The sequence below is a fragment of the Haliotis rubra genome, unplaced genomic scaffold (assembly GCF_003918875.1).
Source record: "Haliotis rubra isolate DU_JTF1 unplaced genomic scaffold, ASM391887v1 Scf13, whole genome shotgun sequence".
Classification (NCBI taxonomy): domain Eukaryota; kingdom Metazoa; phylum Mollusca; class Gastropoda; order Lepetellida; family Haliotidae; genus Haliotis; species Haliotis rubra.
The window spans coordinates 1,453,777-1,481,022 of NW_025765225.1; the positions used below are offsets into that span (position 1 = coordinate 1,453,777).

The window sequence follows — 27,246 nt, forward strand, 5'->3', positions numbered from 1 at the left end:
TAACATAGGCTTACACTGGTCGTAGCGCTAAGATCGCTTTGTGTCACGTGTCCTCTAGTCACACGCTACATCAACGCCGCCAAGGTGCAATGGCGTCCTTCGTTCCCTGCGCAAAGTGATGTTAGCTCTATACAATGGTCGTCACTCCAATTCCTTTTTAAGTCACAGATTTACGACTGACTGACTGACTGAGTTTTGGTTTACGCCGCTGTTAGCAATATTCCAGCAACATCACGGCGGGGGACACCAGAAATGGGCTTCACACATTGTACCCATGTGGGGATTCGAACCCGGGTCTTCGGCGTGACGGGCCAACGCTTTAACCACTAGGCTACCCACCGCCCCCACAGATTTACGATAGCCGTAGCGGTAAGATTGCTTTGTACAGGTGGGCCCAGGTCAACGTTAAAACCACCTAAACGTCATTAGTCTTATGAGCAATATCGGCAACTTATTTTTACCCCGAACCCTCTGGGGGTTGTAGAGACACGAAACGGTCATTGCGCTCCTGCAAGAGCAAACTAAGAGTATAAGAGGACCAACCATGAAGAGAGACAGTGTTAAGGCAATGTATCAATAAGCCTAACAAACGTCACATCATCTTTGAAATTTTGGTTGAATTGTTTTGTATTGAAATGAAATATCGGCAATGTTAGAAGTTTCAAAGAGCCACCCTTTTCTAGCATGGGACCTTCAGTGTTTGTTTGTTTTGTTGTTTAACAATCAAATTTCAGCTGTGTAACGGCGGTCTTCAAATAATCCAGTCTCATCCAGACAATCCAGTGATTAATACCATGAGCATTGATCTACGCATGGGCCGTTAGTAGTTTACATATTTCGTCTGTATGTCCGCACAGGGTACGTAATTCAGAGGTAATGAGCTATGCCAAATGAGTAGGATTTCCCAATATAGAACGTGTAAGGATTTCAAAATGGTCTCAGGATACCCATGGTCACTCACGGGACGATGTACGGGTGGTGGTGGTGGAATTGGGTTTAACGTCGTGTTTGAGAATATTTCGCTCATATGACGACGTGCATGCGTGTGTATGTGTATGTGCGGCTGCTTGTACTAGCACAGACTGAAGCTGGTTTTATAGTGCTAGCCCACTGAGATACCATGCCGCAGCGAAGCATGAATACCCTACTCAGACACATTATACTGACTCCGAGCCGACCAGTCCTTGTTGTACCCATTTATGCCGAGCGCCAGGCAGGGACCAACAAGTACCATATTTTAACGTCTTTTGGTATGACGCGGTCGGGGATCGAACCCACGACCTTCCGCACTCCGGGTGGACGCTCTAACCACTACACCACGGAGGCGGTCGTTGACGATGTACGGGAGTTCACACCTCGTATACAGTCCGCAAGTTTGTGGATGCCGAGTCAAAATCGATACAGATCGATTTGGGGACAAATACGAGATAACGTAGTCACACTTTCTGATGATTCCGACTAAACTACCGGCAACCGACCGTACACCATACTTGGTGAAGACTTTACTAGGTATTCAGTATTGAAGTATTTGATCGTTGTTGTGTTTTGGACACAACGTGTGTAGTGTATCAGTGTATGTTTTCATCCATGTAACGTTTGAATAACGTTGTATCCAACTTTCAAACACGTGCTTGCTTTTGCCGAGCTGTTTACGATGACATTTCTATGTCGTTTAAACCACCTTTCGTAGAGCTGTATGTAAGACAATAGACAGAGGGGTTTACTGAATCTAGTAATTCATGTCACAGATTTTTATATCATGAAATGCATATTGTGTAAATGAATCACGTCATGCGATGGTAGTTTACGTAACATGAGATACATATCATTGATGCGTAGCGTAACATGAAATGATTTTGTGGTATAAATCACTTTGTGGATAATATCAAGTTACGCATTGTAATACGTATCATGACATGAAGAGAATTTAGCAGAACGCATGGTGTCTGTCGTCACGTGACTATTGCGAAATGTTTAGCACCGTAATGTAACGGTCGTTATACGTATCATATATCGGTAATATCGTAATACGTACGTAATATCACAATGTTGATGTAATGTGCACCATATCGTCAGAATCATACCGTGATACGTATGGGATGTGTCGTGAGAAAAAAGGTCATGATACGTATCGTAAAATGGGTTTAATACAGTAATACGTATGACACGCTGCGTTAGGTGAAGGTCGATATACGTAATGTTATACGTATGGCATAAATAATATTTATTGTACCCGAGGTTAACCGTTAAAGTCGCGTAATGAGTAATACGTATTGCATCGTGAAAAGAATGTCTAAATACGTATGTTACGTGAGGTGGAGGTCTAAATACGTATTGTATCGTGAGATGAATGCCGTAATGTGTGTTGTATTTAGATGATGGTCGTGATGCGTATATTTGTTTCGTGAGATGAAGGTCGCAATACGTATTGAATCGTGAGATGGTCTAAATACGTATTGTATCGTGAGATGAAGGTCTAAGTTCGTTTCGTATCGTGTGATGAAGGCCTAAATAGACATTGTATGGTGAAATGAAGGTCGTAAAACGTATTGTATCGTGAGATGAAGATCTAAATACGTATTGTATCATAAGATGAAAGTCGTAATACGTATTGTATCGTGAGATTAAGGTCTAAATACGTATTATATCGTGAGATTAAGGTCGTAATACGACCTGTATAATCTTATCTCTGAGCAGTTTTCCTGTTACGCTCATGGTTTACATAACCACCAGGGAGTGATGATTCTGAAGGTTAAACGTTACCGGTTATCCGGTCTCTTACTGTCGTTAATGAAGTGCAGACCTTACACAGACTTTGCATCCTCAAACAACATTGCGGTTTGCGTAACTAAGAGCAAAAAACATTCAATCGATGTTCGAGTATAGGTAAACCATATCTCCATGAATCGAAAAACGATAGTACAAAGACGACACACACAAGCCTTCTCGGCCAAACGCATCCCCTAAAGCTATATATGCCTAAAGGTAGCATGTTATTAAGGGTGACATTACACTCCAGAGAACATATGTAATGTTTTGCACGATTCAAGCCTTCGATAAAATCTTCTTCGATGCATTGAAGATCAGCGGTAGCCTCTGGCACACTTGTCCTTGGAAGGGGAATTTATTAGATCTTTTCATTGCCAAGAGTTACAAAAACAATCACTCTTTTATCCTAATACATTATGACTTTAGAACGTTTTGGTGTGTTTCCCAATCTAAGAGACATATCTATCAAACTAGAGACGTGTTCACATATTCTGAGTATTCTATTTCGTAATGTCTGGTTAACAAATAACGGTCTACAATGAATAGAAAATACCTTTCAGAAAATGGTCAGATGTAACATATATTATATTTGGAATTTACACTTTCTTAGTAAAGTACAAATTCTAGTACTTTGGGGGCTTAAATCCCATCCGATATTTGAATCTCACTTATTAAAAACAATTTACTGTTAGCTTTTTATAAACAAAATAACACAATTACATACATTAGCAACCTCCGATGAGGTCTGTAATAGCAAAAACGTATCCATTAGAACGAAACGTTCAGCGTCTGGCGCAATGCGGGAATCGAACCCCGAACGCGAGGCCATTGCGACCGCGCTCTGCGTGCAGCTCGCCTCAGACATCAGTGGCTAACAGACAGTCGTGTCGACTCACACCAGACCCATAGCGTAATTGTGCCCTGTGGTCCCCCAGGCCGGGCGCTCTGGCTTGCTGCATGCGTAATAGCTTTCAACAATATAGTGCTCTGACGTCACAACACTCTATCCGAGATCGATCGGACTGAGCAATCAATCTCGATGGGCCTGCAGGCCAATATATTCTCATATATGGCGAAAATGCAATTGCATTTTTCAAAAAATATCTGTAACTGGTTTCAATGACGTACAATTACCCAAGAGACAGTGGGACCACAGAGGCACAAAGCAGCCGTGCAAGACGGAGCCATATTACCAGTCTATTTTCACTATGTCAACAATTTCTAAAAATACCACCGATCGAAAATAGAGAATTAGGGGATATATTTAGATTGTGGGGTCGAGGTGTTTGCCGTATAAACCAATCTCCATCTGTCTGCTTACTCACCGCCTGTCTGAGACGTTACTTGGCAAGTTAAGACAATTCGTGGTTGAATAACAACATATCCTGGATTAAATGCAATGAAAAAGTTGGTTATAAATGCATATGGTTCTGGAAGAGGATATATAAATGACAATGCAAATTATAATGAATACTCCATGTCAACAACATTATCATTGTGGTGCGTACTGAGAGAGTGGTCGCAACCCCCCAAATAGCATAAACATGCCCTCAGCTCGACAAGTTTACCAAAATATCTCTCCTGTGTCTATAAATACCATTGGTGCCAGTGGGAAGGCTATGCTCAAAGCACCATCGCGTTTCAGCTCGAAGCTTTGGTATATAAAATGCAATGTCCAGATTTGGACGGTGAGGAGAGAAATAGACATCATTGTGTGTGTACGCAATATGAAAACACTGCAATAACAAAAGCGTAAAGGATGTTCACACCTGAAGTTGGAGCAATTCATGTACGTCTAACATGCACCGAGCACCGTGCATGCGGTGCAAAAATTAAAGACAAAACACTATAGGTATGGAATAATAAAGAATAACTGCGTTACTTACATGTCAGAGGAATCGGGTGTGCATCGTAACATCGTTTAATACGACAACACAATTCCGACTACATATAGAGAACCACAAGTATCTTCTTCATCGATTACTCAAGCACACCTACGCAAATCGTTGCTAGTGGCAACGGAGTCCCAACTGATGCCTGTTGTGTCGTCATTTGACGTCATAGCGTTCACGAGACTGCTGATTGTCAATGCTTGTCATCCGGAGCAGCTACCTCTGCCCCATACCCACATCTCCCCCGGCCTGGTATACACACACTGCGCTTACAACACTCTGTTCCATACCTCTAGTTCCATGCTAGCTATTTTTAACATCTCAGGGCAACGCAGATCCTATATAAAGCAGTCTTCTTCGTGAGTGATCGACCAAATTCTATTTCTGGTAAAGGCTTTTAGCTAACCCATCTATCTTTCTTCATTGGTAGTCGCCGGAGTATGACAAATATCGAACCGCTAAAAATCCATCCGCCATTTCCTTAATTCACTTAACCGACTTTTATACCTATTTATTTAATTTCATAAAATATGCGAGCTGCTTTTTCCGACTGCGAAAAAGTCGAAGTATTTTGGTGTGACCATTATGCGTCTGTGACGTCAAAGCAGCATTGCGCTAGCTGGGCCCAGAGGCCCTGCCGACGTAATCACTAGAAATAGAGAGGGCTGCGTACATGACTAGCTCCTATATAATAGTAAAATACATAGGACATCTTTGATGGTGTCACTGAAGAGAATTCAGGATGGGCTCGTTGGGGGAAATGCCGATGAGTTGATTATTCTATGGATATAGTTCCTGCGTCAGACATTGATGAACTATTTCGTGAAATGATTTGCTGTATTTTAGGCATATCTGCAACCATCTGTATGGTTTTTCGCACACCTTTTCCAGAAATGTGTCATTTACCTTTTATTCGGTTTCTTTTTTAGATAACAGCGCATGATAACTAATAGATGTCCTCAAATACATGACGACAGCTTTTAATAGGAAATCTGAAACAAATGAAAGATAAGTTGCTTAAATCCTTAATGTGTGATAGTGACATTTTAGGTGAGTTGAAATTATCTTATAAAGGTCTGCCATATCTGTTTCTGTTATTATGCGTGTAAATATAGGTGTGAAACCTGAAGTTTTAAGTACCTTTGGAATAATTTTAACCCGAACATGTTTTAATTCAAAACTAATTTACGTTTTGGAGTTAGTTGTTCTGACATAGGAATTGCTAAACACATCGTCTATATTTGTCGCCTTCCGTAACAACGATTAAATGAGAAATGATTGCAACATACAAATGTTAACATACCCTTTCTTCGATGCTTAATTACTGCTTGTCCTACCATACAGTATTGGCTGTTGTCAATTTGATTGTATTCCGGTACAGCGCTGGGTAATTGTCAGGTCAATATTGCTGGGTGGAGGGATAGCCTAGTGGCTGAAGCGTTCGTTCATCGGGTCAGAGGAGCGGGTTCGAATCTAAAAAAAGGTCACAATGTGTGAGAAGGGAATATTGCATACTCACTACAGTGTGGGTTATTTGGGCAGTGCAGTTGTTTCATTTGTCAGTGCAAGGGTGATTGTTTGCTAGCTAGGTTTTAATTCAGTGCTGGCTGCCTTTACTACACCATTGGTTGCTTTTCGGTAGCTTGTTTCGTTAACCTCTGATTTCATCATCTCGTGTCCGTGGATATTCTTCACCAAATCCGTGGTGGTGGGTGATGGGGGATGAATGAAGGGGGTTAGGGTAGGGGATGTACAATGCATTGAACAGAAAGTTTTCAGGTTGTTGATATTCCGCTGAGTGCAATACGGGGTGGACGTTGTTAGATTAGGGCCCCGGGTTCTCGGTCGTACCTCCTATGTTACAGGGAGGAACGAATGCTATTCTCTTAGGACGCTTTGTGAAACGGGGCCCTGGACGTTATTATGGTTGTTCTGGACGCCACTGTGTGCTTTAAGCGCCAGCGTTAATTGGTATTCTGTAAAACAGTGTAGGCGTATTTTACTGTAACATGGATTTTCTCAGCATTTTGGACACCATCTTGTCCATTTTCGACGTCGGCGGTTTTCTTCGGGAAATGTTGATCTTCTGAATGACAGTGTAGGTTTCCACGCCAATATTTGGGACGTTAACATTTTCTACAGGAATCGTTTATATTCTAAACGCCAACCTGGGCTTTGACGGTATCATTGGTACCCAAGACGCCAAAGTGGTCATTCCTGACGTCACCATGAGTATTCATGTCCCCAACGTGAGTACATTTTTAAGAATCATCGACATTGTGAACGACAACCTGGGTTTCCTCGCCGTCGTGGGTATTCTGGACGTAAATATGACTTCCAGTCAAGGTTATCGCAGCATCGTTGATGCACTGAAAACCGTCGTTGTCATTCTCGACGTCAGCGGGGACATTGTGCACGCTAACGTGTAACGTGAGTATGCTCTACATGAAATGGTGGTATTCTGAACGCCATCTCAGGTTATCTCGCCATGACGTATATACAGGGCCTAGATTTTCGAAGCTCTCTTAGCGCTAAGAATGTCGTAAGTGCCATACATTAACATTAATTTACGACTATCTTAGCGCTAAGAGAGCTTCGAAAATCTAGGCCCAGGACGCCAGTGTGCAGCACGACAGGATTCGTTGGGATGACCTCTTTTCTCTCTCAGTCCTTTCTCCTTAGAACGCCAAATCAGAACCTATGAACGTAAACTGGATATTCGGAACGCCAACCTGGGTATTGTGGACGACGTTGTGGATATTTTGAAATTCGTTGAATTCAGGTTGGAATCGTTGACAGTGTAAACGCCATCGTATCCTGGACAACAGCGTGGATTAATTATCGAACTTCAACTCCAACGACGTCCTCGACCCTCCATTGCCATTGCCACAACACAACGCACCTAGTGTTATAGGTCGCGGTCTCCTTTCACGAAGCACTAAGGTTATCGTAAGTCACTAAGGTAACCTTAGTATACAATGTGAAAGAATGGGAGTTAAGGTTAACCTCAATAAAGGTTGCTTCGTGACAGGAGCCCCTGGGTCCCGTTCCTCAAAGCGATCGTAGCGCTGAGATGATCGTAACTCCCATACTTTAACATAGACTTACGACTGGCGTAGCGCTACGATCGCATTGAGGAACGGGGCCCTGGTGTGTATTCTGCAGCACAGCTATGGTGTGTTTAAATTATGTGTCACAGTATAGGTACTTGATAAACTGTGTCCTCCCGATTGCATGTGCCACAATGTGTCAGCGAGTTGCATGCAACACTGACGGGAGAGTTCTGTCTGCGGTGCGATGTCTAGCGGTAAAAATGAGTCAAATGAGTTGTATTTGGCGGCGCTGGCAACGACGTGGTCGCGGGGCCGATGTGTCTACGTTCCAGCCGTCCTGCAGCGTGGAGTGATCGGCGCTGGCCAGACTGCCCTATGTCGATCTTGTGTGCGCGTGTAGGTCGGGCCCTGCTGATTCATTCTGCGATCGATTTTAGCTGCCTGAAAATGCCTTTCACCGTATTACCGCCATGCAGGTCGTGCGCCCATTGTGTTCGCTGTGAATAAATTTCTGCCTTCTCAATGAAAGGAAAGGGATATTCGCAGCACCAAATATGAATGCAAAGTTTCTTCATCGGGGACTGTTATCATTTTATGCACAAATAAGGACACTGTCACATTACTCTCGAAATGTCGGCCTATAAACCATTGTCATTAGGTCCTTAATCCAAGACTTAGCAGAACACGGTTTGAAATGTTTAAACATGAAGATAAATGTTATCCAACCCGCTCTGCGTCAATACAGGCGAGTGAGTGAGTGAATTACATGCTACGTCCCATAGGTAATAGCTGAGTCATGTAGGGAAGGAAAGTCATTAAAACATCTCTTAAAACACACCGAAATTATCTCAAAACATTTTAAATTGCCATTAGCGACTGCTCTGTTTCCGTGTCGTTTTATACGCTACGAAAATGGCTTAAGATTCTATTCGAAAACAATGATTATGACCAAGGTCCCAATCCACTAAACGTTCGTAGCGCTACGACTAGATTAACACTTAGTCTCTGAATATATATAATTTTGATTGTAACCTGTGAGACAAGGTACGCTACGACATTGGTAAGCCTGTGATGAACTATAGAATGAGACAGGTCGTAACGTTACGAACGTTTTGTGGATCGGGAACCAGTGCGTAAACATACTGGACATGTATGTTCGAGTTCACGTATTATAAACTGTCTATGCGTTGTTGATTGACGGAAACCATCAAAACTATTTCGGTGAGTCACGTCACTTTCCGTGCGATTCCACTTAGACACTACGGTGCGAGCGTGGGTGTAGGGAAATGAGGAGGAACTTCAATTTCCAAAGAAACAGTCTATTTTTCGAAAATTCTTCATTTTAAGGAAAAGCTTTATAAAGTTCCGGAAGAATATATGTAAAATATAAGGGTGGACATTAACCACAGACCTATGTTGTGTCAAAATTGATTGCGCTGAATGTATTGAATAGTTGGATTTATTACGTTTTATTCTTGTAATGACCTGGTATATCGTTAAGAAAAATTTTCAGCTGATATATGAATATTTATTAGATAAATCGAAAGTGAGGATTTGGGTTTCTTCTTTCATTGTAACAATATATTTTTAGACGAGATGGGTTTTTGTGACATCTGACTCTCTAACGACTATGTCATAGGGAGCTACCTAAATAAAAATTTATATAATGAATACATTATATTTTCATGTTGAATCAAATCCAGTTTTCAGCAAGACGGCCCACTGTTTAATACATTCATGAAAACATTTTTACAATACACGATCATACATTATTTCTAATATTTATTAATAACGTTTGTACACGTGGCAACCTAGTTTTAAAAATACATTCACATGTATCGATAAAAAAATCATTAAAATTTCATGTTATTAATAATCCTAAATCGTACACAAATGGTGCTATATAATATAAATTGATGAAACATCCTCAGATGTAGGTCTAACAAGCTGTTACGAATACATCTATTACACATAAAACAGCTGAACATGCGCATTGTGTCACTGCATACTATATAAATATTTCTTTGAAACAGGTGCTTGTGCAATACCATTGAAATTGTATAATATTCAATTAATTATTATCCATGCAAATCAAGACAGCAAACCATGTGGAAATGCCCTACAATATGTATCACCACATCTAAATACATACAAACATGTATATATCCTTGTATTCATATATGATAACACCGCACATATATGAAATCTCTTGGTTTGCAACAGTGGATATAAATATAGATCCCTGTTTTCGCGTACAATAACTAATACCCCGCGTATGAAGTCTCGTGATCAGGTTTAGCGAACCAAAGGACTAATACGACACTAATAATATACAGGGTCTGCCTTTACGCTAATCGACGCTTAATTAACCGTGTCGTCTAATTAACCGAAAGCCCCGATAAGCTTGACTGAACAGCGAGGTTTTATAATTGAAAGCGACAAAAAATAACCTGACATCGAACCAACCATTCAGCAGCCAATTGACCCGAACATCGTTTCCCCAGCCTGAATGGCAGTCGTTGACAATTCATAAATTAATAACATCTCAGGTTAGTCATAGCTTGAATGAAACAAGCCTATAGTGATTGTCAAAGGTGTTCTGTCTTCCGCTGGGCAATATGCCCATGTCCTATCACTTTTTGACTGAAACTAGCATGTTCACTGTTACAACTTGGAAATATATTTCCTTCGAATTTTCTATCTCCATTTTGCACTAGTGTCGAGTATTTCTTCACCTGGCGCACGCGTCGCGCATATGAATATTTGAGCCTTTGATCCTATCGAAGCTGAATGAAAAGAACACTGAATGAAACGGCATACAGAGCTAATCAATACTACCAACCTCGACCCACATATTATTCTCAATGTAAACAACGGTCATACCCATTGCAATGTCTAAACAACAGCACGGCAACGAATGGGCGTGGCCAATTCACGCGTGAAACCTAGACTGACGTCACATTTGCTTGGCACACTTGCAAAGTGTTCGAAAAACATAACTAGCATGAACAGAGATCCTCTCAAAACAAGGTCAAATATACAGCGTTGTTCAGTGTAATTGGCGATTTATACTTCGCTGAGTGACAGCGCAAAGGGGCTGCTTTCCGGAAGGAAACTGACATGTAATTCACTACTGTTATGATTGACAGTCGTGTGGTAATCTGCCACCCCATTGGCTGTATTTGGAGAGGGATAATTTACATGAGAAATATCAATGTAATGTGCACAGTGCATTCGGCGGACGTGTGCAGACCCACTGGAAAGTTGTTTGGACCGTCGTTTCTTATTATCCTGCAAAAGTCTGATATTAAGAAGTATAATGACAATAAAAAGACTTTGCATTTCCGCTGGGCAGGGCTGGGGGAAATCTTTGCATAATGGAGTGTTCCATATTTGAATTGAGTCCCAGTGATGGCCTATACTTTTGTATCAATGCGCCTGTTTGCGACATTTACTAAAAACTATATTCTGTGCAAAATATAGTGTGTAATGACGACTAACATCATAACCAAAGACTTGCAATAATGTGCAGTGACACAACTGGCCATGGAGGCATGCTCAATACAGAAACCTAACGGAACTACATTTTCCTTGCGCGGATGATAGAAAGTAGTGCTTCGTCCCATTTCCTGTCTTGTGGAAAAATCGTCGAGAGAGAAAATTTCTAGTTTATACTGTATTCTGTATACATAATCGAAGAATTTAACAGAAAAATGACCTGGAGAAGATGACAGAAGAACAACTAAAAAAGTAAGTGACATATATTTAAGTTTGATGTGCTGCCTCGCTTTGTCCTATGGGCTGAGTAAACTGGCCAGGGTGAAAGAATTTGTGGTTCAACATGGATGCCTCCTACCTAGCACGCCAAGCCAAGCGGCATTGATGAGGGTAGACCCATGTAAATACAGTCAAAACTCTATTTCCACGACATACGGACAGTAGAAACTTTGTATTTAATAGTTTAGGTATACAGTGAACGTTTTCACAATGTGCTAGTTAATCCGAGACGTCTGATTGTGAGGCGAGTTGACACGGGATGGTTGCACGAATCCGAGACCTGTGTTTAGCCTTAGCAATTCATTCATAAAAGACTGTGAATGACGGTACGGGCCAGGGCTGGGCGGATGAGACTGATGTTGTCCGTCAGTCCTTGTTAGCGGCATAGGGAATTCATTAAATCACCCCCGTTCCTAATTGTTCTTTTTATTGAACGGTCGATGTTGTAATTATGTACATTTTAATAATTTGACACTGGGGAAGACAATGGTACGTGGATGCAATTTGTGATCGTGTTGTCTTGTTTTCACTCATCCCTATATGAATCATGAATGAACTTGGTTGGACGCTATCTATGGGCTTGTCTGAACACTTCCCGTGTCGATGTTTGATATATATACTGAACCAGGATTTCATATCTAGACATACGGTTATTTCATTCATGAACCGACAAACAGGAAGTTGTGTGGTTCCTTGCGAATAGAATATTCCTTGTGATACTCATGAATTTTGCTATGATATAATTGTTTCTTTGAAGCAAATATTATATGACCAAGTATTATTTATATTGAAAAATTAATCCTAATTTATTTAGAATTGTTCACCAATAGGTTTAATTTACAGGGATATTTCTTTGTAATGAAATTTAATATGCCTTAGAGCAGTTATTTATCAAATATAGATAGCTTATATATAGCATTTTCAGTGCTCTGTAATTCGCAAATATGTGTGTTAATGATACAAAATGATAAACAATAAATATCTCTTACTTTACCTGAATGAAATATATATACATTATGCATTTTTATCAGATCATACAGTGATTGTCAGGTTAACTAATAAACTTCAAACAGTCTCACTTACAATTATCTTACAGACATAATTTTATGATGGAGTACAGGAGTACAGCAGAACAGAAAAAATATTTTGTGCATTGTCAATTTAGTATACAGAGGCTAACCCTAGATATTTATTCTGTATAACAATTGTGTAGAAATTCAAGCAATATGAAGGTAACATTATCACCATTATGTTCACGTGATGATGAATAATAACAACGTTTATGGAGATGTTGAATTGGGTCATTGTAATATTGCTTGTTATCTCCAGGTTAAAATAGGAACATTTTCACTAAGTATAACATTATGAATTTAACTGTCAAGTCTATTTGTGTTCATTTGTTTAGTCATATTATGTTGAACACACTGTAAACTTTAAATACCATTGTTTTTTTATGCAACATTGTTAAGCTTTCAATGTACAATGTTCAGTCAAAGGCAAACTGTAAAAGATTTGGATGTATATTACAGTTTTGTTATAAACCATTACTTGTCTGCAAGGGAATATGGACTTCAAAATATTGCAGTATTTCACTTAGATGTCCATGTTATTTTGAAAATTCGGGCAAATATTGATTTCATTTTTTTTTTGCACAGGATGTGCAATATAGTAAGCTTATGTGACTTACCGGTATGTAGAAGTGAACATACAGATTTGTATGTGAGACACAGTAACAACTGTTAATTTTTGATAACTTGAGCGAAATGTTTAAATATAATTTCAATATTAATTTGTTATATTCTGCTCTGTGTAAAAACAGATTCATACCAAAACTCTTTTTGAACATTAATAGTAATAATACATTAGCTTTCTTTCTGCAACTAACATCATACTTTCTATTTTCAGCAGAATCATATGAGATTTATAAATTTAAGTAAATCTGTTTTCTGTAGGTGAGTGTGATAACCCAGAAGATATTATTTATCCACTTCACTGTCACTGCCATTAGATTTAAATATAGTCAGAGCAACATTGTTTTAGTATATGAGCTGAACAACAACTCCCATAACATGAACATGGCATTGTCCCTTAAGTGTTAAAATGAACTAGCAGTTTGTTGTTGGTAGTTGTGTGAGAAGCCAGCTAAAGGATGAATTTACACAGAAAATGTCCCATGTATGAAATGAATATTTAGTATTTGAAATTAAGAGTTTCTTGGCTTCAAGGGATTCTTGTCACTACGCTCACATTACTAATTTTATCCCTGTCTTTGCCAAATGACCTGTGAAGTCCGGGTTAGAATATTGATCTTCAGTAACCCATGCTTGTTGTAAGAGGCGACTATTGGGATCGGGTGGTCAGGCTCGCTGACTTGGTTGACACATGTCATCGGTTCCCAATTGCGCAGATCACTGGATTGTCTGGTCCAGACTCGATTATTTACAGACCGCCGCCATATAGCTGGAATATTGCTGAGTGCGGTGTAAAATTAAACTCACTCACTCACTTTGCCCAAAACCTTTTCTAGACCAAACCAGGCTTTGAGTGTCTTTTTCAGTTGATTTAAGGTTTACGGTATGGAATGTAAAAAAGCTGAGGATACTAGACCAAACGAAATTTTGCTAGGGCTTCCGACTATGGTTAAAGTCTGGTATATCACACAGTAGGTTCAAATGATACAGCACATTACTTAGTTGCAACTTCAAGGACCCCTCAGTTACAAGATTAATGTAATTTCATCTAGTGAATTGATGTTTTGATCATCTTTTGCATTTGCACAAGCCAGGACAAGGAAAACCTGGAAAGACATTTCTGCCAAATCTATGTGTGTTACCCTCTAAAATATATCTGTTCAGCATTGTTCAAAAAAGGATTCTGTACGTAATCTACAGTATGTTTCCCACACTACAGTACCTACACTAAGTTGCCTACACTATAGTACGTATGCAGAACAGTGCCTACACATCCCTTACAATACCTACACTATGGTGCCTACACAATGTACCTACACTAAGTTGCCTGTACTACAATACGTACACAAAACAGTTCCTACATGCGATCTACAATACCTGTCTACCTCCACTACAGTACCTACACTGCGATATCTACAATATGTTGCCTACACTACAATACATGAGAACAGTACCTACACACTCTCTACAATACCTGCACTATGTTGCCTACATTACAATATATACGTAGAACAGTTCCTACACACACTCTACAATACCTGCACTTTGTTGCCTACACTACAATATATGCATATAACAGTTCCTACACACACTCTACAATACCTGAACTATGTTGCCTACACTACAATACATTCGTAGAACAGTTCCTACACACACTCTACAATACCTGCACTATGATGCCTACACTACAATTCATTCGTAGAACAGTTCCTACACACACTCTACAATACCTGAACTATGTTGCCTACACTACAATTCATTCGTAGAACAGTTCCTACACACACTCTACAATACCTGCACTATGATGCCTACACTACAATTCATTCGTAGAACAGTTCCTACACACACTCTACTATACCTGCACTATGTTGCCTACACTACAATACATTCTTAGAACAATTCCTACACACACTCTACAATACCTGCACTATGATGCCTACACTACAATACATTCGTAGAACAGTTCCTACACACACTCTACAATACCTGCACTATGATGCCTACACTACAATTCATTCGTAGAACAGTTCCTACACACACTCTACAATACCTGCACTATGTTGCCTACACTACAACATATGCGTATAACAGTTCCTACACACACTCTACAATACCTGCACTATGTTGCCTACACTACAATATATGCGTATAACAGTTCCTACACACACACTCTACAATACCTGAACTATGTTGCCTACACTACAATACATTCGTAGAACAGTTCCCACACACACTCTACAATACCTGCACTTTGTTGCCTACACTACAATATATGCGTATAACAGTTCCTACACACACTCTACTATACCTGCACTATGTTGCCTACACTACAATACATTCTTAGAACAATTCCTACACACACTCTACAATACCTGCACTTTGTTGCCTACACTACAATATATGCGTATGACAGTTCCTACACACACTTTACAATACCTGCACTATGTTGCCTACACTACAATATATGAGTAGAACAGTTCCTACACACACTCTACAATACCTGCACTATGTTGCCTACACTACAATACATGCGTATAACAGTTCCTACACACTCTCTACAATACCTGCACTATGTTGCCTACATTACAATATATGTGTAGAACAGTTCCTACACACTCTCTACAATACCTGCACTATGTTGCCTACACTACAATACATGCGTAGAACAGTTCCTACATGCGATCTACAATACCTGCACTATGTTGCCTACACTGCAAATGGTCACATGAAGAATATAGAAATAGAATCTGAAATCTCAATCATTGGTTTGTCTGGTCCAGAGTCAGTTATCTCATGAACTGCTGGGATGAAACTTTAATATTTGCTCATCTTGAACACCTACATCTGCCATTCCCTTACAGGTGTGTTTACATCACACAAATACCTGATACAACATATCACATCGTTTTATGGTGTACTGTATCAGAGGCACGCATGTAACACCATTCTTTAACCCAAATCTCAATGGGACCTATTCAGAATAGTGTTCGTTTGACTTTTTGAGCTGTCTTTGTTAATTTCTGCACTCTTAAAGGTATAAAAATTCTTCTGAAAATACGATACATATTGTACGTTGCAATGGTAGTAGCTTTTGGAATAGTATATTTGTTTGAATTCGGAATCATATCAGTTTGAAACCTTAGATCCCAGGTTTATTGATCAACAGCATGATTAGGTATTTTGACTAATTAGATCAAACCTAATATTTATATGTATCATAGGTAGTCATTGAACATGCAATTTAATTTGTTCCAATATGTTTCTTTGTCAGCCATTAAGTTGTACTGCCAGAATGATTGCGGTGTGTGTGTGAGAGAGAGAGAGAGAGAATAGTTGAAATTTAATCTATTACCATTTGTCGAATTTGTTGCCTGGGACCTCCATAAGTACATATCAAATCAAATCCCACAGCCTAATGTATTAAGGAAAACAATTCACAGTGAAAATGATGATTGGGATACTTTTAAGAACTAAAATGGGCTCATGGTTCAGTATGTCACAATACATTAGTGTTTGATTCCTTGTATCTTGTTTCATGATGATGGTCAGGGGTGGAAATAACTTTAAAATTGATAGTGTACTCCGGTACAGTGGTACATGTAATGTCACTTGCCCTGATAATTTTTCCACTATACCGACCGTTTTCTTGCTGATTTTTTAAATAAACAACATAACTAACATTGGAAAGTCAACTGGACACCGGTACAGTGTGATATACAAATTTACTTGCCCGACAGAAAAAACACTGGCCTCGGACGTCGGGGCAATGGGTTTTTTCCACCCCTGATGGTACAGTCAGTATGGTTTACACCCCTTGTACCAGTACCCCAGTAATGTCATGGCAGGAGGCATAAAGAAATGAGCTGAATACATGTGGAGAGTTGAACCCGGGCCTTCTGCAAGACAAGTGAATACTTTACCCACTAGAGCACCATACTGATCCACTGGCAGGGAATCAATATTCTCCTAACTGGTGATCATAATATTGATCACTGGATTGTCTCACCCAGACTTGATTTCTGTTTTGAAGAGGTCGTTATCATAGAGTTGGAATATTGCTGAGTATGGTGTTGATCAAGACACCAACGCAAACTAACACTAATAGTCCACATGATATCCCTAATCAGCAACATATAATTATACTTATTGTCAAACCTTTTTGTCCTGCAAAATATTTCCTCATCACACAAGATGTGAATGATATGATTTAGTCATTTAGTTAGCGAAATGGGAGAAGTGTACAGGTTGTAACAGGCTGAACAGCTGATCTTCATAATGCTGTAACATCATGCAGGAACACAACACTCTGAATGACGATGTAGGTGGAGGTGGTTCATTCATATCACTAGTTTATATTGCCTTACGTGTACAGCTTAACTCTACATTAGCTTCTCGGAAACATCATCAAACAGTCCGAAGCATTAGGTGATTAGGTTGGTAGTTCACTATTGCAATCCATAGCTTTTGTTGATTACAATTGTTCTATTTGATTTCTATCAAAATCCTTTGTTCAGTTGACTGAACTGTTTTCTTAGCTTTTTTTTCAAGTACAATTTGGCGTTGTTATATGGACTTTGATGTGAGTTTGAATGACCATTAGATATTTGGACACATGCATTGCAAACTGTAGCTATATGTCAGAGAAACATTTTCTTAATGGGAGCATGAAATAGTTGCCAAAAATGCTAGTGTTCCATTTTTTTCATTAACAAAGTGAATTCTATTAAAATGGTATGGTAGGTATTCTATGTATTTTTTCTCTGATAGTCATAAGATGTTTGGTCCTAGATTCAGATGACAACCTTTAGAAATCAGAAATTGGGTGCAGTGGATTGATTATGCTACAACTCACTGTACAGACTTAAGTCTGGACTGGGTTTGAATCTGCGATTTCCAGAAATATTGCAATCCATAAGCAAGATACCTTGAATAACATTAAAATTTGCAAAAAAACGAAGTTAAAAGACAAGTTCTGAAACTGTGAGTGAGTGAGTATGCTTTTACGCTGCCTTTTAGCTTAGTGGTTAAAGTGTTCACTCCTCCCGCTGAAGACCCGGGTTTGATTCCCCACATGGGTACAATGTGTGAAGCCCATTTATGGTGTCCCTGCCGTGATATTGCTGGAATATTGCTAAAAGCGTCGTAAAACTAAACTCACTCACGGTGGGGACATTGTATCCATGTGGGGAATCGAACCCATGTCTTCAGCATGGCGGGCACCACTAGACTACCCAACCACCCCTCTGAAACAGTAGACTGTGGGGTATAATTTCCTCACCTGTGTCCTTTGTACCTTTCCTTCTGCTTACTGTCTTGATATTCATGGAATATTACTAAAAGCGGCTTAAAACACCTCTCACTCACTCCTGCTAAACTTCAGTGCCATGATGCATTTGAAATACTGTTTATTGCTGTTAGAGCAAAACATTCAATCATTCTTTATGCTTATTGAACCATCTGAGTGCACAGTATCTGATATTTTTGGCATGATGTGATGACATCAAACTATTCAAGTGAGACCTAAAACTGACAAGTCATTGTACTTATTGTATATTTTCTGAAGCAACACAGGACTATATCCATGACTGACTGAATATTAGGACCTATACAAGTTTGCAACCCTACAAGGTACAATATAAGTTGTTCACTGGTCACGAGGGGGGCATGGGTTGATGTACCCTCGATGTTTGTTTATGTTCCCTGAGCCCGAAGGTTGATGTACCCTTGATGTTTGTTTATGTTCCCTGAGCCCGAAGGCCATTCATCTGCATAAGGTTTGCAGTTGGTTCCCCAAGTTAGTGGAGAAATTCATCTTTGATGTAACCATATATATATATACATAACATATAGCTAGTGGTTTTAGTGAGTCTAAACTTTTGATGGGTAGTATATGATGTTTTGAGACTGAAAGTAACTTAGTTCATCTATGTGATCATTGAATCAGACATGTTAACTTTATTTATCATGAGATGCATGTACGTGAATGAACCATTCACAATGGGCTTGTATGTTTATAAATGAGATATGACAGAGAAAAAATGTCCATTATTTGTATGTCTGCATCATAGCCGATTTGGCTGCCTCACCTGTCTGGGAGACATATTCTCATCTGTCTGGGAGACATATTCTCACCTGTCTGGCAAATGTCTCTACAAATGATTACCAGTCAGCTTCATCAAAGAACAGGAAGTTAGTCAAAATAGAATTTTCAGAGGTATTGATTTGGAATAAAATGTATGTTGGAAATGATGCACTGTCAGGAGATGCCGTATAAGGTAATACTTTGCAGGTATGCTGGAGGTTTTAAAGCTGGAGGTTAATTTCATACCTCTTGTGTTTAGACTAGGAGTTGGTTTCGGTTTCATAGTATTATTCTCCAAATATGTGGCCTAGTTGTCACTGCCATCCGCTGTTCAATGTTGCCTCCTTTGTTCATGATCTACATGCCAGATTTTATGATTTTAATTCTTATTTTTTTTTAGCAACACCTGTGTTTATAGATTTCACAGCATTTGTAAACGTATAAGATAGGGCTGGCTCGAAGGATTGGTAATCGGAAAAATGTTGATGGGAAGAATTATTAATGATTATCGATATGGCAAAATGAAAATTGTGTCATTGATAATAGCCTTCATGATCTGTTATGAAGAAATATAGTTTCACTTTACACACACATACGTAAGTCTCTATTCATGAGCCACTTCCAAATTTTTTTCATCTCACTGTTAGTAATCCTTGCATAAATGTGTCCCCATCACCTGTGATGTGAAATATATTGAAGTTTCTTCTCTGATATTTATTGATAATCGATCAATATTTTTTCCATGATTTTTTCTGTCTCTATTATCAATATCAGTATCCGGCCCTCATGTAAAATTTGCATTACTTTAGGTTGTCTCTAACATTAATGTTTATACACCTTAATATAACTCAGTACTTTGTAACTTCCACCCTCTCCTGCCCACCTGTTGAGCAGTTGATAGAACATCTGCCTGGAGTGTTGAAAGTCAATGGTTCAATACCCTGATGGGGCGGTGGGGTAGCCTAGTGGTTAAAGTGTTCGTCATGCCAAACAGAGATTTACAGGAGGCAAATTCCTGCGTCCTATACTCATAAAAATTGACAATGGATGCAACCAAATTTATTAACGCGTCCACAGGGACTCAGAAAAAGTCCAAATACTTTTTGTAAAAATTCCAATCAAGTGACAATAAGTTATCACTGAGTTTGTTACTAGCTGGGTTAGGGTATTATTTGCAATTTAATTACTGTAACAATGTGATGATCAATACAATAACAGTATTAATAATAATATTTAAGTGTCTGAGACCCCAATTTTGTAGTCCAGGACCCCTGAATATTAAGAGTATGAGTCCCAGGGACCCTCAAATACAAGACCCCATCCCTGGCCAAAGACCACCCGGGTTCCATTCCACACATGGGTACAATATGGGAAGCCCATTTCTGGTGTCCCATACTGTGATATTGCTGGAATATTGCTAAATATAGTGTAAAAATAAACTCACTCAATCCCCTGACCTCATTACACAGATGTTAAAAGATGGTACTTGTTGTTGCCCTGCCTCTTGCTCAGTGTCACAGGGATAAAACAAGGACTGATTTGTACCGATCAGCATGTGTGTCTGGAGGGGTATCCATGTTAAACCAGGGTATGGTATCTCAATTGTTAAATTTGGTATAGTATCTCATAGAGCTGTGACGATATATCGTAGAATCAATAATCGCGATACTTTATCCAACGATAAATATATCGATACTTTTTTTGTATCGTGATATGTATTGTTGACGTTAGAGTTACTGTTTTTCACTAGAAATTGACAAGTATGTCAAAATTTACACTGTTACTTGCTATCAAAATATACTTCCTATTTTTAAGGAAATAACTAAAGATAGCATATCGTGATATGCATCGAATCGAATCGTATCGTTCCAAGCTATTGCAATTCGTATCGTATCGCGAAATTTCTGTATCGTCACACCTCTAGTGTCTCAATGGGCTAGCATATTAAGACAAACAAGTGAACGAGCACAAGCAGACACGTGCAGGCACATCACTTTACCAGTGAAATGATATAACACCATTTCACCTCTCCCATTATCCTTCCATGCTTCTTATTTAGGGCGAGAAATGTCAACCTGATTGTTAAAGGATTCAACTGCTGAATGATATTCTTGTCAAATCTGGGAATAGGTGTAACAAAATCTGTGACATGGTTTCATTTTGATACAGTGATTATGTGGGACTGCATCCTGTATAATTTGCCCTTTGGAATACTATCAAATGCCAGCCTGTCCCATTTATTTCAACTCAGCTGGTTTAACCACTCATGGCCTGACTGGTGTCATTCAGGTTCCCAGAATTAGGTAGTTCTCAATTTACATGTTGCATCAGATTGTTAATACAGAATTTTCACTAGCTAATGTATGAACAATTTGAAGAAATGGAAATGGTTGCTGGCATAAAGAAATAAGGCAAGATACTGAAGATAAAAGTTTAGGTTATAGATACTGAAATGAGACATTGGGTTATTGGGCCAACCTATGCTTGTTGTAAGAGTGTACCTTGGGGCAATCTTGATGTGTGAACTGTCTGGTTGTATATATTTTGAATGCCAATGTATCCTGAATGTTTTAACGATATAGCGTCATCGCTTTGGGTATCCTCACACACGGAAACTGTCATCCTATGATGTAACTGAAATCAGACCAAATATGTCTTTTCTGAAGATGTGAACATAGGCTTAGGTGTGAGTTGTGGATCAGTTGAACCAACGTTGTTTTTAGATATTTGGTATTGCTTTAGGTAGGAAACAAAGCAAGTGAAATGTTTTGGCAATAAATATCTATTTTTGTCAATATGATGATAAAATACTTCCTGTACTAGCCAGTAATAGAAAGGTCAGATTTTTCTCAGTATGCCAGATAAACGGAACAAGTGTCTTATGAAGTTGGAGGGGCACATCACTGTTGTTTATAATCTTACAAGGCAGCAACATTTCAGGGTAGGAAATATTCATCACAGAATTTACCTCCATGATAACTGAGGATTACTCAGGATACAAGTTGTATCTGTTTGTACCACCCTAAGTAGACATGGTGGATGTTAGTTTGAGGATGCATCATCCACCAACGCTCTTCACAGGACACTGGAATACAAATAGAAAATACCTACCGATTTCTGAAAGATCAGTTATAATCTCTCACTACCATGGCTATGTTTAGAGGAAAGGAACCCTCTACATCCCAGTGTAGGGGGATTGAGGACCGGATGCCATCTGTAGCTGGGCATGGAACATAAGGTGAAGTCAGTTTTGTGGGCTAAAGCACAGGGTGAAGGCCATGGGGGACCAGATTATTTGATTCAACACAACACAGGGTGAAGGCCAGGGGACCAGATTATGTGATTCAACACAACACAGGGTGAAGGTCAAGGGACTAGATTATTTGATTCAACACGACACAGGGTGAAGGCCAGGGGACTAGATTATTTGATTCAACACAACACAGGGTGAAGGTCAAGGGACTAGATTATTTGATTCAACACGACACAGGGTGAAGGCCAGGGGACTAGATTATTTGATTCAACACAACACAGGGTGAAGGTCAAGGGACTAGATTATTTGATTCAACACAACACAGGGTGAAGGCCATGGGGGACCAGATTATTTGATTCAACACAACACAGGGTGAAGGTCAAGGGACCAGATTATTTGATTCAACACGACACAGGGTGAAGGCCAGGGGACTAGATTATGTGATTCAACACAACACAGTAAAAGCCAGGGGGATAGATTATGCTATACTCAGCATACCTGGTTCAGCATTGGGGGCACTCAGTTTATGGACAAGGTCGGGGATGATCAGCATACTTCCAGCAGCATTGGGGGCACTCAGTTTATGGACAGTGTCGGGGGTTGGGGTGGGGGGTGATCAGCATACTTGGAGGGCACTCAGTTTATGGGTAAGGTTTGGGGCACTCAGTAGACAGGCACATTAGAACTGAGCACAATGTGATGGCACTATTGGGGGCCTGAGCACAATGTGATGGCACTGTTGGGTGTCTGAGCACTCCAGGAACAAGTCTATCCACATGGGTGGATATCTGTCATGTCATAGCAGAAATCTTGCTGACTGGTATAAAACAAGAAACCACCTACCTAGTAAATCTTGTGTCAGGATATAAATACGGTTTTCAGCATGTTCAGCAGCTCAAGCAGAATTCGGCTAGTAACAATGTAAAAGAGTCATACCTCCTGTCAATCTATCTCGACACAACTAGCCATGCAGACACCAACTTTCACAACCAGTGTGAACATTCTTGGTTTTTGAAAAACCCTGTGAGTGTTATTTAGAAAGCATGATGTTACAAGGCAAGGTTAGGGGAAGTGTGGACTCAGGTTTCTCTGCCAGGATCTGCCCTTGTTCCCCCCACCAGGTTTACATGCCACTGTGCAGTTTGTTTACAGGCTGTCATGCCCCTCTCACTGTCAGAAACTGCCTGTCCTGCCTGCTTGCCTGCCATGTGCTTGCTGCCCCTGCCCACAGTGGTTGGGTGCTAGGTTGTCATGTGAGGGCTTACCATCCCTGGATCAAACACTAAATGGCCTGGCGGGCCCGTGTGCGAAATACACTTTATGTTGGAAAGTGCATGTTAAATCTCCAAATCACCTTCATCTTCATCTTCGCCTGGTGGGGTAGCCTAATGGTTAAAGCGTTGGCTCGTCACGCCGGAGACCCGGGTTCGAATCCCCACATGGGCACAATATGTGAAGCCCATTTCTGGTGTCCCCCGCCGTGATGTTGCTGGAATATTGCTAAAAGCGGCGTAAAACCAAACTCAGTCAGTCATCTTCGCCTAGATCAAGACACATACAGGGACCAGTGTCTGCCTGCCCCTTGCCAGAACAAACCTTCAATCAGATAGTTAGAAATATTTACCTAGAATTTAGTAGAATGTAGATATTTTAAAATAATTTTCTGTTTTCATTTGTTTTGTATTTATTTGATACTGAGAAGTACACTGTCCTAATCTCACTGTGAACTGGTAAGGAACATAATGATGGTCAGAACCTATGAGGAATAGATACATTTATCTTGCCTCACACATAATTGTCGTTTTCTGATTGGCTGAGCGCTCTTCTATTATTTTCAATGTACCCCGCTTACAAACGAGTAACATTTTCTATGTACCACGCAGGGAATGCCGAACTCATTTGGTACTTCGTGGTAGTAATTCTTTATCTCAAATAACATTGAATCACGTATGATGTACGGAAATTACTGATGTTTTGCGAATGCAAATCGATGGAAGGGAGATAACTCTAAATTTGTTTTTCTTGTCTTGTACTCCATACTATGAATCGTCACCCGTACTTCAAACAGTTCAAAATTACAAACTAAATTTACGAGATTACTACAGTAAAATGCTACATGCTAAATTGACAGGATTGCTGTAGTAAAGCGCTACATGCTAAAGTGACAGGATTACTACAGTACACTGCTACATTCTAAATTAACAGGATTCCCACAGTAAAGTGCTGTATTCTAAATTGACGGGATTACTACAGTAAAATGCTACATGCTACATTGGCAGCATTGCTGCAGTAAGTGCTGTATTCTAAATTGACAGGATTACTACAGTAAAATGCTACATGCTAAATTGACAGGATTGCTGCAGTAAAGTGCTGTATTCTAAATTGACAGGATTACTACAGTACACTGCTACATTCTAAATTGACAGGATGACTACAGTAAACTGCTATATTGTTATCCATTATACACCACATATGCCGTCGCCACCATGAGCACTGAATAAGTATATTTGCGATGTGTTCTCATGGAAGCAGATGTTTTGATGTGTATATTGCTCAGCTATGTAAGATATTCTGCCCTCTGATGATTAACATTGCTGCAATTAATCTTGGTCTCCACCAATGATTAATTGAGATTTGATGGTAACATGACTGACTGATGGTGCTGCACGATGTTTGAGCTGTGTGGGTTTTGATGAAGTGAGTGTGACAAAAAGTGTAACATCGCTTCGTCATTAATTCCGACATATTGTGATTGGTGTGGGTGCTGGGTACCATCTTAAAAGTACTATCATTGATATTGTGTTGAATTTGTGTCTTTACTGACAAGATTTGAGAGGTAGCTGCTTTCAAGATGTTTTTAGTTCGTCTCTGACTGTATGTCAATCGATATTATTCTAGCATGAATGTCACACACCATTTGATAATATGTTTGGAAATCAAGTTTAGGTTCAGAGGTAAAATATACATTATCACCTGTTGAAGACTGAGCTACCTGGTGCTACAGTTTGCATTTGCAGGGCATGTGTATTGCACTTGTCATTGACAATAGATAGAGAGAAGTGCCCTTCACAATGAAAAATACTGTGTTTTCTGTTTTTGTTTTCTTGGGGGGAGACTGAGGGAGAAAAACTATTTTGTTTATTCACTGTTTGTGATTTTGGAGAAAACTACTAACGTTGCAAATGTGCATTTCTGAAAGGGTATGATATCTATTAATAAATATTTGGAAGAGAGGGGCGCAAAAAGAGGAAATACATGGAGGGAGAATGATCATTTTGTTGACTGCTTGCAGATTAAACAAAAATATTTCAAGAGTCATGAAGAATGGTTGGGTAGCCTAGCAGTGAAAGCATTCACATCCTCACATGGGTACAATATGCAAAGTCCTTTTCTGGTGTCCCTTTGTTGGAATATTGCTAAAAGTAAAAGCAACATAAAACTACACCCACCCCACTCACTTGCTCAAGTGATGTGTTTTTTCCCCACCTCAAACCCACATTTCCTGTACCCCAATACCAGCTTGAGAAAGATCTACTATCCCAACGCCCCAGCCTGTACACCCAGAGAAATATATCTATGAAGGGTACACCTACTTGCCTTACCCATTCTGTCTTTGTAGACGTTTCAGAATTATTTTTTTGAAAACCTATGTTTGAGGGATATAAATAGTAAACACGAGAGCTGCTTTCTAATACCAAGGCATAATTTTAAGACACGGTTAGCATGCCAAAATCTTACGAAAGTTTGAACAGCCATCTTTCTGCCAGGTGATGCAGCAATGTCAGATAGTGATCATGTTGGCGATGGATGTTGAAACCCATCCTGCCCATTCACTAAAGTAAAATTTCCTCCAAGCTGCACTAGTAAGCTGGCTGTGATACAAGGAGCAGGGATCTAAATATAGGTCTCCCAGAGAGGAACACTTCCTTGGTTGGCAGCTGAGGGAGGCCTATTCACAAACCTTGGTGCCTGGCTTCTTGTTAAATAGCATGGTATTCCCCTGGCCTTCCCCATACCTATCCACCATTCACCGTCTCCACTATTGTTCACAGGCATCCTGACCCTTGGATTTTTAGGAGTAGGATATCAGGTTATGAATGAATTATTGAACACATGCCTTGGCCATTGTACTGTAATGGCCATATGCATGTATCCTGAGAACTAGTTCAGTGCATAGTATTGTCTACACATGTGGTGGCCTGCTGGGACGGTGGTAGTATTAAATATTCTACACCACTGTCAGGGATAAGTTCTACATTTCCATTTGACTTGGTAGGAATACCATAGATGTACTTTTATCGACTGTCCAAGGTAGTCAGTGAATAATGTTGTTGGGTGGTAGGAGAAAGTGTTGGGGGAGATGAGAGCCAAGCATCATTACCATTCTTTAAAATAACGCGGTGCTTTGATAATGGTATTATGACAATTATGACAGTTTTTTTAATGTTTTTCTTTTAAGTACTGTCATTGTTCATGTGTAGAATATTTTTTCTTCAAAATACCTGTTAAATGGCTTTCTACATTTATAGATGCTTGTATTGCCATCAGGACCATCCTAGAGATGGTTATGTTTCACTCATCCAACTTGTGTACATGCCTTTTACAAATTCATGATGTGTTTATTTTTGCTGACTGGCAGAATCTACCCTCTTGTCATGAGCATGGGATGTTGATATACCACTATTGTTAGATTCTGGGGCATGCAAGGCCACAAATACCTGATGTCTAC

General features: G+C 39.7%; 1 protein-coding gene and 1 long non-coding RNA gene across 3 annotated transcripts in view; one reads left to right on the forward strand and one right to left on the reverse strand.

Moving 5' to 3' along the window:
* Positions 1 to 5,064, reverse strand: part of LOC124267102 — an 82,605-nt gene extending 77,541 nt beyond the window's left edge. Inside the window, exon 1 of the long non-coding RNA XR_006895949.1 lies at positions 4,656 to 5,064. This is a non-coding gene — a long non-coding RNA (uncharacterized LOC124267102). The remainder of the gene's footprint in view (positions 1 to 4,655) is intronic.
* LOC124267101 (sprouty-related, EVH1 domain-containing protein 2-like) overlaps positions 1 to 27,246 on the forward strand; it is a 110,213-nt gene that overhangs the window by 64,278 nt on the left and 18,689 nt on the right. The window contains exon 1 of one of the 2 annotated variants that reach the window (XM_046701946.1): positions 11,335 to 11,464. The exons of the other annotated variant lie outside the window; for it this stretch is intronic. Within the exon in view, the coding sequence (XP_046557902.1) occupies positions 11,442 to 11,464 (23 nt within the window). The 5' untranslated portion in view covers positions 11,335 to 11,441. Of the gene's footprint in view, positions 1 to 11,334; positions 11,465 to 27,246 lie in introns of those variants that run through there. 2 annotated transcript variants of the gene reach the window in all.